Source organism: Rattus rattus, chromosome 2 (genome assembly GCF_011064425.1).
Source record: "Rattus rattus isolate New Zealand chromosome 2, Rrattus_CSIRO_v1, whole genome shotgun sequence".
NCBI classification, from domain to species: Eukaryota; Metazoa; Chordata; class Mammalia; order Rodentia; family Muridae; genus Rattus; species Rattus rattus.
In genome coordinates, this window is record NC_046155.1 from 10349569 (window position 1) to 10366355 (window position 16787).

General features: G+C 47.4%; 1 protein-coding gene across 1 annotated transcript; it reads right to left on the reverse strand.

Moving 5' to 3' along the window:
- Nucleotides 1-733: 733 nt before the first annotated feature.
- Nucleotides 734-11357, reverse strand: Tmem109 (transmembrane protein 109). Its single transcript, XM_032891636.1, has 4 exons — nucleotides 11168-11357; nucleotides 4214-4458; nucleotides 2647-2749; nucleotides 734-2210 (listed from the first exon to the last, which is right to left on the reverse strand). The coding sequence occupies exons 2-4, from the start codon at nucleotides 4448-4450 to the stop codon at nucleotides 1819-1821; spliced, it is 732 nt and encodes a 243-aa protein (XP_032747527.1). The 5' UTR covers nucleotides 4451-4458; nucleotides 11168-11357; the 3' UTR covers nucleotides 734-1818.
- Between the last annotated feature and the right edge of the window lie 5430 nt (nucleotides 11358-16787).

Below are 16787 nucleotides of genomic sequence, written 5' to 3' on the forward strand. Positions count from 1 at the left end.
AGACTAAGCAAATTGATGCCCTCTGCCCGGGAGGCACATGGTGAGTTCTGGGATTCCACTTGGAAGCTGATGATCAAGGAGGAAAACAAACAAAAACGTTTCCTCTGCTTCATGCCCTCCCCACAAGCATCTCGCCTGTGAAGGCATCTAGAATTCAGAAACATAGAGAACAGAGCTGCTGGGACAGAAAAGGAGAGGCCAAACCAGGCTAGATGGCAACCTACCGCCATCGGTGAAGAAAGCGTGTTTCATTACCAAACCCATCCCAGAGCCTCAAGGGTGAAGGGTGCAGGCCGGTCAACCCTTCTGAGGGGGTCCTGACTCCCGGTCCCGCCTAGCCTTGCCCCCAGGTAGTGTTGGGATTAAGTCCAGAAGATTTGGCATCTCCATGGCAACTTAAAGAAGAAAAGGAAACAGAAACATGCCTGGGCTTACACAAAACAGCAGAACCACCTGGCGCCACAGGGAGAATCTTATTGCAGTAAATTCCTGAGTCTGGGAGGGAAAGCCAGTTTTTCCAGGTTCCCCAGGCTAGCGCTGCAGGAAGGGGCAACTTTAGTCCCAACACTGCTGCAGATCCGCAAGTTTTACAAGAGGGTGCATGCCTCCCTCCAAGAGGGAGGGGTACCAGGCACATCCTGCCTTCCTGAGCCCTCCCTTCCTTCCAACAGATTCCTGCTGGAAGTCCAAAAAGTTGGGCTGCCCCCACAGAAGAAAGTTTGGCAGCAGAGACTTTGAGTAAATACATTTTATTCAGAAGATAATAAAATAGCATGCACTTTTTTTAAAACCACCAAGCGCTGATAAAAATATATCACTGCAGCCGTGATTCCACATCAAACCTTATCAATAAGAATAGACATTTATTTTTCACATCTTGTGCTGGACCTGGCATAGGACACCTCCCTCCACCAGGGCCATAAAGGCCAAGGCCAAGAGTGAGCAAGTGCCCTGGTGAAGAGGGGTTAGTGCCAGGCTCCCTCCTAGCCCTGCAGAACAGATCAGGGCAAGACCTTGCCCTTCACAGCTACTGGGACACAACACTGACCAAGGGTTGCTCCTGGATGGCAGAGTGGACAGGAGTAAAACTGCAAGACAGCAGGTCCTCCTGTCCTTTTCAAGGTTCCTGAAATCCCCAAGGGAGATTTCCCTACAGCAGGGCCCCAGCCTTTGCTTTGTTTGCTGGAGTGGGGATTCTGCAAAGGACAGCTCACTCTGAACACAAAGTAGCCATAGCACACTTTCCTATATTCAGTGTGGCAAGGGACAACTGGAGGGTGCTACTGACTCCTGTTAAGGCACTTGTAACAGAACATAGGTGCACAGGCCTCCAGACCGTTTCCTCCTCCCTTATCCTCAGGTCTCAAATCTCCTTCCCCTTCCCACTGCTGTGCAGTGAGGGAGACATAAGGGCCTCAAGGGACTAGGGATGGTAGTGTGGCCAGGAGTAAGAAGAAAGGAGCTGAGGGTGTGGTCAGCCTGGGAAGGCCTTTTGAAAGGAAGCCAGGCAGCAGAAGGTTGATATCACGGGAGATCAGTGGCAGTGGTGCTGGCTGAGAGCAGAAGCCAGGGCTGAGGTCTCTCCAACCCGCCCTGGGGGAGGCAGGCTGGGAGCCACCCCTTGACTGAGCACCTGGCAGAGGACAGGTTCTCTTCTCTCAGCTAGGGGCTAGCGCAGGGGTAAGGGTGTGAAGGGTTCCAACACAAGGCAAGGAAAGGGCTGGGAAGGGAGAGGGGGGGTGCTGCAAGGAGGGCCATGAGACCCAGAGGCAGCTCAGCTCTTTGGTACGGTGAGGGTGTCACTTTGGGACACCCTTGTCATTCTTCCTCCATGCTCCTGGGTATCTTGGCTGCTCGCCTCTGCCTCCCTCGAAGCTCTTCTATCTGGCGCTCCAGCCCTCTCACCTTGGCTTCTAGGTGGGTCCCCGAGCTCCTGGAGCCAGTGAGCCGACTCAGCAAGGCAAAGACAGTTAGCAAGGCCAAGAGCAGCAAGGCCCGGGTCGATGGGTCGGGCACCGACCTCACCAGGCCCACAAAGCCAGCCACGAAGAGGACAAGCTTCAGACCCCCCAGGATCCGTCCTAGCAAGGCCAAGACCAAGCCTAGGAGCAGGGACAGCAACCAGTAGATGACCAGTGCTGCTGCTCCCCACAGTAGAAGGGTCTGGACTTGGCTAGGGCTGAGCTTCAAGGCCTGGGTGAGTTGTTCGCCTGAAAGGGAAAAGGACAGAGTCAGCAATCTAGGAATGTGGTAAGGGCAGAGGGGGTAAGAAATAGTGAAGAGGAAGGGACCAACAGCCTTGCATCCTTCCAGGCTTGGGAAACAGGTTTGAATCCCAACCTCCAGGCTTAGGACTCCTGAAAGACTACAACTCTTGCGGAAATGGAGTTTTATTTATTATATGAGAACAGTGTATGTGCCTCCATGGGCTATGGTTAACAGAGGAGACAGTACGTACACCTTTGCACGATGCTCAACGTAAGTAAAGCCCTGGTACGGTGGTTAGAATCCCTAGCTCTCCCTTCTACTGCACCTCTGGGAACTTCTGCAAACAGCTGGGGGAATGCCTAACCCCACACAGATAAACCCCACCAACAGCAAGGTCAGGCACGGCCCTGACTAGCTCATTCATTCTCTGCTACTCACCATCCAGCCCCAGGGCACTCAGCAACTGGGCAGCAATCCCAGACAGGGCAAAGCAGGCCACAGAGATGGCTGATGAGATGGCCCACATCACCTGCAGCAGGGTCTGTGAAAAAGACAAAGCCATCATGAGCGAGGCTCTTCTCTTCCTGCCTGGCCCTCACAGTCTGGACAATACCTGCAGGGAAATCTCTGAGCTGTTTCTTCCCCAGTGGACATGGGTCTGGGTGAGCAGTCCATTGACTGAGTCCAGTGAAGGGACCTTTCTGCCATACTTCCTCACTGACCCAGAATCCAGGACATCTAAGACCGACATCAGTTGGTCAGCTGAGCTGTTCTGGGGGTGGCAGGACATGCATTTGTGTGTGAATGGGCGAATCACTACGACCCTGTGGTAGCTGCCCTATGAAACTGGAGGCCTCCAAATCTCCTAGGAAATCATTAGGGTATGTGGAAAAATGTCCACGCAAGGCTGGGACTCGAGAGGGAAAAGGAGTCGATTGACTGTACTACATTAGGATTTGTGTGTGTGTGCCTGTGTACCCACATAGGACCACGTGGAGACCGGAAGCTGACGTCAGGATGCCTTCCTCAACTCTCTACTTGCTTTTTTTTAAACAAAAGAGTTCATTTTCATTTATGTGTCTGTGCGTTTTTGTATGAATAAGTGGTGGTAGTGGTGGGGGTGCCACCAAAGAAGCCAGAAGAGAATGTTGGGTCCCCTCGAGCTGTAGTGACAATTGGTTGTGAACTACCTGTGGGTGCTGAGAACCAAACTCTGGTCCTCTGCAAGATAGCAAGCACCCATACATGCCGAGCTACCTCTCCAGCCTCTCTGTTTCCTGAGACAGCGTCACTTACTGAACCTGGGGCTCTAGTCTCTGCTAGTCCGGCCAGCCAGCAAGTTCCTGGTGTCTGCCTAACTCTGCTCACCCCACTTTCCTTTGCTGGAGGAAACAGACATACACACCAGGCCCAGTTTTTACATATGTTCTGAAGATCTGAACTCGTGTCTGCATGCTTGCATAGTAAACCCTTGACCCACTGAGCCATCTTTCCAGCCCTATCTTCTGGATTTTATAAACCATTGGCTTGGCACTTCGGTATGAACTATTAGGTGGTAAGGATGAGACACCAAGTAGAAATGGCACTGGGTGGAAGAACCGATCCTGCCACAGGCCCTTCATGAGCCCCACCTTACTTTTACAGGTGAAGACTTGGGACTCAGATCTCTGTGCTCTGCCAATTCAAGATGACAGGTGTGACTCAGATCAAGTCAGATGTTGTGGGTACCCATCAACATGAGTTTATAAGGGTAGCTCATTTTGTAGCCTTTCTGGTCAAATGGACCAAGCCTCAAGGAAGACGGGGTGGTGCAAAAAGCCTGGAAAGCAAGAACCAGGAAATCAGCCTGCAAAAGAGTCAGGAGTGCCAGGCTGTGTTTGTGGAAGGCCGGGCTCTCAGCAGCAGGAACTAGGACGGAAAGGATATGGTGACAAGGTGAGATGGCACTAATAGTGTTTCTCCTTTTCTTTCTGCACACAGCCACTGCAGGCACAACCTTCCTTACCTCTGAAATCACGTGCATGGTCTCTGGCCCCAGCCAGGTATCCAACGTCTCCTTCAGAGATCGGCCAATCTCGGTCAGAATATCAGCTGAGGACTCCCTCTTCTGTTGGCCAGGTGAGGCAAACTCTCGATGAGTCTGGGCTGATGCTGAGTGGACGAGGAGAAGGGCCCCTAGGACCATTAGGACAGCTTTGAACAGATGCCTGCTCCATAATGGATTGCTGTGTGCGCCTGCCATGTTTGTATCTGTCAAGAGAGGGCCATACGTAGGCAGTGAGCCAGAACCCATGGACATTTTTACTCTCCCAGCTCATCTGTTATTGCCTTTCTTCACCCCTGGCCTACAGCAAACATCCTAGCCAAACCTAAAACTAGCTGTTTGCCAAAAAAAGATGACCCACGACTTGGAATCTGAGCTGGCACAACCATCTGATTCACAGCTCCCTCTTTGGTAATCTCTACCAGATCAGTACACCAGCAAGTGCTACCCTGTGCCTTCCAGTAGCCAAGATGTCACTGCAGTCTGTCATTCTGAAGGCCTGTCTCTACATCTTAAGCACCACAGCCATGAATGACTTTTATGTCTCTAAAGGCTTCATTCTCAGAAGCTTATAATATACTTAAGCCAAAGATGACAGGAAAAAGTAACTTAAAAATAGCACACAAGTAGGATTACCACTCTGTAAACCAATATAAAATAAGTACTCACTGGTTAACAGAGACACAAGAAAGACTGAATTTGCAACAGTATCACTGTGGGGCCATTATGTATAGTGGTTTTTCTCCTGCCCTCTGTGGGCACAGATGTGAAGAAAGAGACGGCAGGTGAGCACTTGTATAAGATCACTGGGCTTAGAAGGATTTCAGCCCAAGTCTCTGCTTCCAAATCCTACCGTCGGTGGGAGATCAGTATTCGGTGGATCACTGGGGCTGCTCAGTGACATCACCTGAAAGTGGTATCAAGTTTCAGTGTCTGTGTCTAAGCACACTGGCTCTGATGACACTGTCTCTGTGTGTCTCTGTCGTGGACACAAGCTCCTCAATGATTCTACTGTACAAAGTTGAGAGCCATTCTAAGGCCAAACTCTGTTTCTCTCCCACTGTTACTCAATAGTCAACATAAGATTCAGTGACTACCTGTGCAAGGCATTCTGTTCTGTTCTTATCCTCAGCAAGCACGCAATCCCTTCTCCACTGACATCTTCTAATTCAACTAGGTTCTGTCACTACCGACCTGGAGATTGAGTCATATCCTTTTGCCTTATTTGGGAGTAGGAAGTTGAAGTCATTCTGTGTCAATGGTTATGATATAGTACATACATATAGACATACATATAAGCACACCTAAACATACCTACACACCCCTGCACATACACACACCAGCAGTTTGGTTTTTGTCTACCCTTCCTGGCTTAGAACTCACACATTTCATGTAATTTAATACATGGAAAGAATAAAAAAGATAAGTTTTGTCAAACTGTCAGCCTGGCTTCCTGCAACATCTTCAGAGGATGAAGGGTGAAAGACAGTCCTTTCCAACATGCCTTTCATGATAATAAGACCATTTTTAGAGCACTCCCTAGATAACCACAGGATTAGAGAGGTAATTTACCAAGGCAACCAGCCATGCTTTCAGGGGGTTGAGACTCTCTGAGGAGGAAGGGTGGCTACTGATTGAGTTAATTCCTATGGCCAGTGATTTGCTGATCTCACCTATACAATGTGACCCTTCTATAGGGGGTTTTCCTTCCCAAGGTTAGTTCACATTCTTCTGCCCACCGACACATTACTAACCTCTGAAGAGAAGCAGTACCACAGTGATTAAAATATTTACTGTTGCTAGGGACAGGTAGCTAAGTGACAGATGGCTTGCCTACCATCTGCATGGCCTTGGGTTCAATCCTTAAAAGGACAGACAGGTATAAACTGCTAAATAATCTTTTTTTTTTTTTTCTTTTTTTTTTTTAGCCAGGTTTTCTCTGTGTAGCCCTGGCTGTCCTGGAATTTACTCTACAGACCAGGCTGGCTCAAACTCAGAGATTCGCCTGCCTCTGTCTCCAAGTGCTGGGATTAAAGGTATATGCCCCCACTACCGCTTAAATAATCTTTACATGTATAGAATCCATAACATCTGGTGAATTTGGGATTATATCAGGATGTGTAATATTCTTCTTTGTTTCTTAATTCTGTGCTTCAACTAATACGAAATATATAAATGGCTGCAGAGTCTAACTTAGAGACAAGTATTGTCTATCTAGGAACTACAGGACTTAGCCACAGCAGGTTGAAGTCAAGGTCTATCATGACATTCTGGCCAGAGTGGGTAAAATGGGGCTGCATGCCCCAGGTGAGAAGACCCCACTATGCACGGAGCATCCCCACCCCATACCCTCCTCTCTACAAACCCCTTTATATAAGATGGAGACTTGAGGCCAACAGCCCCGTTTTCTCAGAGGCAGGCCCTGAATGAATCTGGTTTCTTTCCCACCAATTCTCCCCCAAGTATTTGCTTTTGAGCAATAGGAGGAGGGGCTTGTGTCTCCAACGTTAGTTTATTTTATCTGTGCTCTGTCTGAATACAAGTCAAGGCTCCTACAACCCCTCTGTCAGGCTTAATTAAGTGGCTAAAGAGAGTGGAGTTCAGAGAAACACGTAGGCCCCCTGGTTAAGCACAAACATTTATTATAAAGGATACCAGCTGTCAACATGGTAGCACCAGGTCTGGGAGAAGGAGTGCAGCGATTCCAAGCCCTATCTATGTACCCTCAGAGGGTCTCCATATGTTTATCGATCGGGAAGCTCTCTAAACCTGGTCTTTTCTGTATTTTCCTAGACATTTCATTATATGTGTGATCAACAAAATCTCTGGCCACTGGAATCCACTCAATCCATGGTCCCTCTTCCTCCTGAGAGGTATCAACTCCTTTAAGACATGGCTGGTCCCGCCGGCAGCAACTGCTCTCTCCAATCTTTTGGTTATCTAAGGAGCTTTCTAAAAATAGTTATTGACATGGAAGGTATATTTGAAAGGGCTGTTTTCACCCTTTATCCTCTGGAGACGACGCAGGAAGCCAAGCAAAAGGCTAATGGTTTTGACAAAAGGTAACTTCCCATGCATTAAATTATAAGGGATAGATGAGATCTGAGCAAGGAAGGAAAGCTAACTGCTGGTGTGTGTGTGTGTGTGTGTGTGTGTGTGTGTGTGTGTGTGTGTGTGTGTACGCATACTATATCACACCATTGACGTATGACCTCGACTTCATACTGCCAAAATAAGCAAAGAGTTCAGGAACAGTCAGCCCTTAAAGAAAGATTATCAGGAATAAAAAGCAAGACACTGGAACGGTCTTGCATGCACTGCCTTTCTCAATCTGACAGATACTTATCAGGTAGGCACTGTCATCCCAATGACGAAATCAAGGAAGGACGGGCAGTGTGTGGGGAAACCAAGCTGTGAATTCAGGTGCATCTACTGAGCACTCCTTCTTTGCCCACAACCTCTGTGCTGAAGTGCGTTCAATTTAGAAGTTATCTATAAAGTCACATAACAGATTATCCACTAACCATCTCTGGGAATTACAGTGAAAATCTGCCCAAGCACCTTGTGCTTTGTGCTCTGATCTCATCCAAAACATGATGCCACACATGAGTTAAGACTCGGCAAGCACCAACTTATTGAAGCAAAGAGGGAGTGGGTAGAAGAACTCCTTCTTCTTTGCCACTCTGCTGGAGAAATGTCAAAAGGCTCTGGTAAATCCAATTTTACCTCGGGCTCAAAAAGACACCTGCAGCTCCAGAGAGTTTCTGTGATTTACAGCCACTGAGTAGAGGCTGAGATAAGGCTCTAAGGTGGTGGACAGGCCAGGTTTTGAAGTGTCTGTTCTTACCAGGGTAGTGGGGGAGTTGGCCACAAATCTAGAGTCATTTGGACAGCACAGAGGGAAAAGAAAGATGTTCCATTTGAGCAGAGAAGGCTCAAAAAAAAAACCCCACAGCCCTTCTAAAAATACTACATTTGGGGTAGCTTCTGGACCAGAAACAGCTGCCAGACACCCCTCCCAAAGCCTGTAAGGTCAAGTGGAGTTGCAAGACACACAGTTCAAGTGGAAGAGCCTCAAGCTGAGAGAACCGTCTACTCTTTGGCACAAATCAAGAGCCAGATGGTCCCTGCCTGCCACTGCTAGGAGATGTGGAAAACATGGGTTGGTGCCTAAGCTATCTGGGTCATGATCACGACTGGGGCCCTAAGGAGCCAGGTTGCTATCTTGGGTTGGATCCTATATCCAAGGACCTCCAACAGGAGGAATCAGGTGTCCTCTCTTCCCTACTAGAAGGTCAGGGTGACATGAGCTGCAACTCCCATAGCAGCCTGCTATGTTCTCTGTGCCAACTTCAACTTAAAGCAGCCATCTGCCCCAGTCTAGGGGACCCTGACCTAACCCCTCCACAGCCAGGCCAGCACCGTTCATCCAGGTGAGCTGAAGTGTGCCAGAAACTGAATCTCACAGGATTCCGGAGAGCGCTGGGTGTGAAGAAGAGTGGCAAGCTACTCTCTTTACCAGTTCCTCTCCTTTCCTTTTTTTTGAGTGAAGCTCAGGCAACATGAATCTGACCCACCACCATCATGTTTCCCCACGGCTCATTAAGAACGTTGCAGTTTTGCTGTTGTTTAAGCCAGGGCCTGATCTAGCCCAGGCTAGCCTGAACTCCTTATGCAGCGGAGGGTGACTTTGAACTCCTGATCCTCCTGCTTCCACCTTCTAAGTATTGAGTTTACAGGTGTGTGTCACCTGTGGGTTGCACTAGGGATTGGACCCGGGGCTTTGTACCTAAAAGCAAACACCCTACCAACTGAGGTACATACAGCCCTCATCAAAATATTAATACAGAAAGATGCTATGGTCATTAAGACAAACAGCGTTGGCCTCTGCAAAATGGAAGCCTGTCTGAAACTTTCTGTTTCCTCCAACAGGAGAGGGGAGTGGGGGGCGCTGGAAATCAAACTCAGAGCTATCGGGTAAGCAAGCACTTTACCATTGAGCTACAAAAGAAAAGAACAGCGTGTGTCTACAAGTGTGTTGTCTGCATGTGTAGAAGCCAAAGGCCAACTTGAACAAGTTGGTTCTCTCCTTCTACTATGTGGGTCCCAGGACCAGATTAGTGGCAGGTGCCTTTTCCCCATGGAGCATCTCGCCAGCCCTTTAGTCATCATGATGCCCCATTCTTCCTAGAACAGAAGTGGGGGACTATATCCCCAAGTCCAGTAGCTCAGGCTTGCTCTTCTCATTCCCACAATGCCTTGGGATCGCCTGCTCTCTGCCCGTGGGAGCATACAGGTCCACTAACTACCATCTAGCTCAAAGCCAAAGACACCCAAACCTCCCAAGAAAAGCCTTCATATAGGAGATGACCCACCTGCAGGTTACACACCAAGAGGTAAGAAGAGAGAGTACTGAGACTGGCCACCCCTGTTCAGACAGCTTAGGAGGGAAGTCTCAGCTGGGGAACTGCTTTACTTACTATGGTGGTGAGACGTCACTGTTCAGCTGTGGTTTTCTCTGCCAGGGTGGGGTGGGGCTGTCCACACTATCCCCAGTCAGGACTCCTTCCTCTTCTTTTTCCTTTCACAATGTAAATCACTACGGGGCAGGAACTAACTCAGTGCCCTCTGCTGGCCCCAACTGTTCCTTCACTACTCACAGCTGTCCAGTGGCTCTACACTCCTCAGTGCTGGATTGTCCATCTGGTCTGCCGGCACAGCCAGTTAAACAAGGATGTCTGCCCCACCCAGGCAACCCACTCAGACCCTCCCAGGGAGGAGCTCAGCCTTTTTGTTTTGTTTTAAAAGCTCCTCGGGATTCCTGAAGCATAATCAGACAGCAGTTGCAAAAGGTCAGCAACCCAGAGAAAAGTCTGCTTTAAGCAAGGCCTCCCAAAAGCTCTCTGTACAAAGGACACAGGCTCAAGTCCATCACAAATCAGCTGCCTCTACCTTTACACCTGTTACTTCACCTATCTGAGTCTCAATCTCCTCAAATGTAAAGTCTGTTGAAACTGGGTTAAGGGTTGCTTCAAGAAGTCAAATAATTTGGGCAAGCACTGTGTTCAAAGTTTGCCCCACAGCCTCCCAGCAACTCTCAGACCAACTTGACACATTAACTTTTCTTGGAATCCCCAACACCTAGCATAGAATGACTAAGTGCTTGCTAAATGAGTATCAGAAGCCCTGCCAAGAAGCCACAAGTGTAGGACATAAAGACATGGAGAGGTGGTGGGGGGAGGTTATTTGAATAGTCAGTCCAAATATATGACAGCCACATGAGAAGCACAGCTGAGCTAGAAGGTCCTAAACGTGGCGAAGTCACCACTAAGGAGAATGAAGTCAGCGTTCTGGCAGGTTGGAGGCAGCCCTAGCTAAACCCCTGACAGCTGCTACCCAGCAACTGTTTGTGGGGCAGGGTGTCTGCAAAGGCGGGGTGCAGCCCTGCCGCTCCCTTCCCAAGGCCCAGACTCCAGGCGACAGGGGCAGTGGCATGTGCTATTTCGAACAGCGCATCCCCTGCCAAACACTCCATTGTGGCGTCGCGGCGAGGCCCATGAGGTCAGGGTACCCAGAGCGGGGCTCCAACTGAGGTGGCAGGAGGCTGGACCATGGGGAGGTGTGCAGCTCAGCACTGGCCTCATCCCCCAAATCTGGCAGCTGCTCCCTCCGGAGGACTGGACCTCAGTGCTCGAACCCACTTATCCCGGGAAACACTCTCTTCCTGGGTTACCTAGTAACAACGCCCCTGGTTGCATAGCAACGAGGATCTGGGTCCCAGGCTTGCTAAGCCCCACGCTCCACGTTCGACCCCTCCCCACTCGGGCTCACAAGGCCTCGCGGCTCCGCCCTGTTGCTTCCTGCAAATCTGTCCCTTAAGCTGCATCCACAGCCCCGGTCTCGGCCCTCACTCACCCTGCTCCGGCCACCGCTATCCTTCACGTGGGACTTCGCTAGAAAACGCGCCACCAAACCAGCGCCTCAACTCCCCTGGGAGTTGGTTTATAGTCTGCGCATGCGCGGGGCGGCAGACTGGGGAGACTGGCAGGCAAGGCTGCTGCTGGAGCAAGCACCGTGGACGCATGCGCTCTGCTCGCTCCATTGCAGTTTGCATGTAGTAGTGGTTTCCCTCCCAAGTATTTCCAAGAGAAGAATGGCGTCGGAAATTGGAGTTGGAACGGAAGCGAAGCCTTTGGCAGGAAAGGGGAAAGAAAGAAATCTTCGAGGCTGTGGCATGGGTAGAGTTGGTGCTTGTTACAGGATTCGGTGCAGATCCGAGTCTGCAACGCATTTAGGGCCGCACAGTTCCCTCGCGGGAAGTGTAGTTCTTAAGGCGGGGCGCTGGCGAGCACATGGAGAATTGAGAAACCTTTCACGCTTAAAAAGGCGCCGAAGGGGGAAAAGGCACAAGGTGTTAGTGGGCACACTAATGGTGTATGGTCTTGGGGAAACTCATCCGCTCTGGGAAAGAGCAAAGCCTCACCCTAAATGTGTGGGTGACCACCATAGCTTTGCTTATAATTGTTAGGGAAAGGGAAACAACCCCGGTGACCCGAGGTTTTTTTGTTTTGTTTTTAAGAACCTTAGAACATTGGGGTAGCTTTGTGGATGAGGTAGACGTAGAGATGTAAAATTTTCTTTAATTTTAAATTTTATTTATATGAGTACACTGTAACTCTCTTCAGACACACCAGAAGAGGGCATCAGATCCCATTACAGGTGGTTGTGAACCACCATGTGGTTGCTGGGAATTGAACTTGACTCTGGAGGAGCAGTCAGTGCTCTTAACTACTGAGCCGTCTCTCCAGCCCATAAAAATTCAAATTACATGTATTTATGTATTCTATGCATGTGCTCACTACAATACTCCCATGGAAGTCCTCTCCCACTATGTGGATCCCGGAGGTCGGATTCAGGTTGTCAGGTGTGGTGAACAAGCACCTTCACTACTGTAGCATCTCACCTGCTTGAGTGTTGTCGCCGTTGTTTTTAATGCCCATCACTCTGGCTGCCCCAAGGCAGTCTCCTTTAATGGTAAAATTCCTTCCCCAGAATCAACCTTTGCCCCAGCCCCTCCTTGCATCACCCTTTTAATTTTTCCTTCAGCCCAGTCTGTCACCTCACTCGTTTCTCCTTCAGGTGTTTCTCAGGTGCATCTCTCTTCATCTGTATCTTTGATGGCTTTGTGCTTCTCAGTTGGGAGTCTTCCTTCCAGAATCAGTACTGGGAGGGTCCTCATTCTGGGGTCTTCTAATAGTTGTAACTTCACATTTGCTTGTGAAATTTCTTTTCCCAGTTTCAGTTGGCCTCAATGAAAAAAAGATCTCAGGATTGGTGGGGTGGGAGTGATGTTTCTGGGTTCTTTCTAGACTTGGTTTTAGGTCGCAAGTACCTTTTGGGAAATTAACATAGGGACACATATTGAGGTAGGACAGAAAAATGGAAGTGTTTGAGGACATTGGAAGGGAAAGGAGGCCCTCACTCAGGAGTCTGGTTAAAGCCTCCCACGAGCTGAGCATCAGATGCCAATACAACAACTACTGAACGAGTTCTCTCTTCCCAGCTGTAAACCTACAAGTTTCTAGGAACTTCGCTAGAGACCCCCATTTACAGTAAGAAGGACCTGGCCTGGCCCTCCCTTAGAGGGTGCAACCCTAGTGGCTCGTGGTTATATTTTACTAGATTATGTTCCTAACCCAGTCACGTATCAGAAAGTGAGGAAAGGATAAAAGCAATTCTTAGCAGCCCTTTTAAGATGTAACTTGAGAGCTGCCAGAACGTTCTATATGAGCTGATGGTATGACACTTCATTGTGACTCTCTCTTGAGAGTCCTGTGTAAACACCTGGTTATGTCATTCTTTTCACTGGTGTGTGTGTGTGAGTCTGTCTGTCTCCCACAGAGTAGCAAGGACCAGTTTCAAGTGGTGCCCAAAGTGGGGCTTGAAAGTTAAGGATAAAATGAGATCTTGGGTTTCAAATGCAGTAGGGGAAAGGGCAAGGGATGAAGGAGTGATTTTTTTTTTTTTTTAAGAAACCAGCAAAAAAAAAATTATCATGGTTGCTGCTGGGATAAACCCCACTTTGCTCCCAGAGGGGATTTCCTGCTTTTAAGTTTTCTTTTTTGTATATTTTGCTTCAAAAAAGTTTGGAAAACTGGTTGAGCAGTTGTTAAAATTGTGGGTGGAAATTGAGCATCCTAAGAAACAAAAAGTGGCTGAAATAGGAAACAAAAGGGGTCACTCTGCTCACTTGTTTCTGAAAGGGTTGTAGAGTTGACTGGGCAACTAGAGAGGTTGCAAGTGGAGGTGGACACACTTGGGGACTGAGGGCACTGGAGAAGAGAGAACAAATACTCTCCGTCCTCATGACTCACCCTGAGAGTGGGAGGTAGACCATTTGTAAATGGTCCTTGCTACATGGTAGGTTCTCCCCCTCCCCACTTTACCCCCTAACAGTAGATAGGAGAGAAACAAAGATAGAAGGGAGAGAAGACTTAGAAAAATCCATGAATCTAATTTCTTTCCTTTCGCTTCTTCTTTGGAGTTACTAACAAGCCACAGCCAACCTCCCTAAGTGACCAACAGCCACAACCACCTATCAGGGAGCTCTAGCATTATATACCCTCCGAAAAGTTCACAGAATTCCAAATGTCACACAATCTCAGAAACTATCTGAAGCTGGTAAAACCATGCTCACATCCCTGGGGTTAACACATTCCTTCCCACAGGAGGGAAGAGAGAAAGAAACTGTACCAGAGTGGGGGTCAGGTCAGAGTAAAGCTGAAAAAAAAATGGGAGGAAAATCTGATGAAATAATCTGTTTTGAAAGGAGGGTTAATCTTAAACCAGCTGCACTGCCAGAGTTAGAGGTGGCCTTTGGTTAGAAGATCACCATCAGTTTTCCTAGTAGTCATACAGCATATGCCCGCTAATAGTGTGGAACAAGGTAATGACAAGATAGGATGGCATCCTTATAGAAATGACAGATCTAACCCTTTTTAAAGAGGCTATGACTTCATATGGGATGCACTCGCCCTGTGTGAAACAAATTCTAAATAACTAGTTTACTCAAAATAGAATTTTCCCCCAAGACTGGAAGGGGTCGTTGACAGCTGTCCTAGAGGCCAGTCCATAGTTGCAGTGCTTAACATGTTGGAGGGAAGAAGCTGTGAATATTGGACAGTGAAACAGAGCAAGGGGAAAGAATATAGTCAAAGATCGGTACTGTGATATACAAGAGCAGATTCAATTTGGTGATGCTACTATGTAGAATGCCGCTAATTGCTTTAAGAGCTTGGAACAAAGTTGAGGGGCCTGGGGAAAAGTCCACCTCATTTACAAAAGTTATATATACAAGGCTCTGGAGAAGTCGTCACTGATTTTTTTTTTTTTTTACAAATATTAGTCTGAGCTGTGAACAAAGCTGTATTAGACCCTGACACATGACAAGTGTTGATAGAAATCTTGGCATTTGAAAATGCAAATACTGATTGTAACAAAGCTATTAAGGCCCAAGCAGCACCTATGGGTGAATGGATAAGGGGTATGACAGATACTGGTTCAACATGTGCCATGCTAATATCATAGGTCAAGCTACAGTTGGAGGTCTTAGCATAAAAATGGCCAGTGTTTCAGTTTGGGAAATACTGTTCAAAGAGACTGTGACCTAACCAAAAGCCTCAGATCTCAAAATGTCCAGCGTGCTAATTGCAAGAAACACAGTACTTTGCACAAGAAACGTGACTGAGTCAGTCCTAGGGGCAGTGGTTTTCCTAAAGGTCAAACAAAGAATGACTAGGCTTCCCAGGGTGTGTATGCAATGCAGCAAGGGCTGCCATTGGACTCAGGAGTGTAGATCTAAAAGAGATATTAAAGGTAATAATAATAATTATTCTTCTTGATAAGAAATAATAATAATTTCTTATCAAGGGGAAACGGCCTTGGGGGCCTGGCTTGGAGCCCTGAAGCAGCAGAAATAGGAGCTGTTTCAGTAGGGAACAACAGCAGCAGAGAGACATTATAGAAAAAGACTGTGGGATTAAATCAGCCTATATACTATAAGGATGTGTTAATATCAGAATGGAAGCCAGTGAAACTTTTGCATTAGGGACTTGGATTTTTTTTTATATTTCTATAGAAAATGAAAAGCCGTGGATACCATCAAAACTGATAATGATTAAAATAGAGTAAGAGAGGTTTTCTAAAAACCTTGACCACAGAACCATAAGTGCTTATTCCACTGAAAATGTCTGTAATTTCCTGCTCCACACAGCACAATTAATGATTTAAAGCAGGAGGGGGAAACTGTAGTGACAATTTTGGAATTGTTTCTTTAAAAACACAGAAATATCATAAGAATGTGCTTTTGTTTTAATCCCAGGTGTAGGTATGTGGGACTGCTTCAGACTGTCTGAAACAGCTGACTATGATTTGCCTCATGCACTAGCAGAAGCACGTTTTTGCCAACTGCAGATCGTTTCTGCAATTGTGTGACATTTGGAATTCTGTGAACTTTTCAGAGGGTGTATAAATGCCGGAGCCCTCTGATAGGTGGAGGTGGTTATTGGTCATTTAGCGAGGGCTGTTTGTGGTTTGTTAGTAGTCATGGTCAAGGAAGAAACAAATGGAAAGAAATTAGATTTGGTGATTTTTTTCTAATTCCTCTCTCTCCTCTGTCATTGTTTCCTCTTCTATCTAGTGTTAGGTGGTGAAGTGGGGGAGGAGAATAAAGGGTGGGAAAAAGAAGAACTCACAAAGTATCAAAGACCAGCTACACACAACTGTGTGTATCTCCAGTTCCAGAGGATCTGACACCCTCACACGGACACACATGCAGGCAAAACACCGATGCACAAAGATACATAGATAGATAGATAGATAGATAGATAGATAGATAGATAGATAGATAGATAGATGTATATATTTTTTAAAATCCATAAAAGAATAAAGGAACCCCTCAAGCTTTTTTGAATGACAGTGTGGAACTGTCTGTTCATTCCTGCCACCACTGACACAGGAAAAGGAACAAAGTCATCTAATCCTCTCTGTCAGCTGCTTAAGAAACCCTGATACCTTACCTAATCCTCTGCTCTCAGGCCACACTCATGGTTAACGATTCTCCTGAAAAGCAGAGATACTTTGGGTATTTGGGGCAATATGTCTCCATATTTCCTAAGCAGCAGCAGCTCTGGCTTTAGGGATACCAGTTGGGGGAACAAGGCATAAGATTCCACTTTCAGGGACTCACAACGTTTTATGCACATACCTTTACCTCCAGGGTTCTTTTGGTTATTCCAAAACCAAATATCCTTGTTAGAAATCAGGAAAATGACTCACCAAAGCGTGGCACTTTGGCACATGTTCTAGTTTGCTTCCTATTATGATAAACACCATGCCCAAAAAGCAGCTTGGGGAAGAATTTACTTACACACCCCAATCACAGTCCATCACTGAGGGAAGTCGGGACAGGAACTCAAAGCAGAAACATGGAGGCAGGAACTAAAACTGAGGCTATAGGGAAATACTGTTTACTAGC

Coding starts and splice junctions, on each gene's coding strand:
- Tmem109 (XM_032891636.1), bottom strand. CDS start 4,450: ATGGCAGGCGCACACAGCAATCCATTATGGAGCAGGCATCTGTTCAAA. Junction 2,750..4,213: donor CCATGCACGTGATTTCAGAG/GTAAGGAAGGTT, acceptor TCTTTTTCACAG/ACCCTGCTGCAGGTGATGTG. Junction 2,211..2,646: donor GAGTGCCCTGGGGCTGGATG/GTGAGTAGCAGA, acceptor TTTCCCTTTCAG/GCGAACAACTCACCCAGGCC.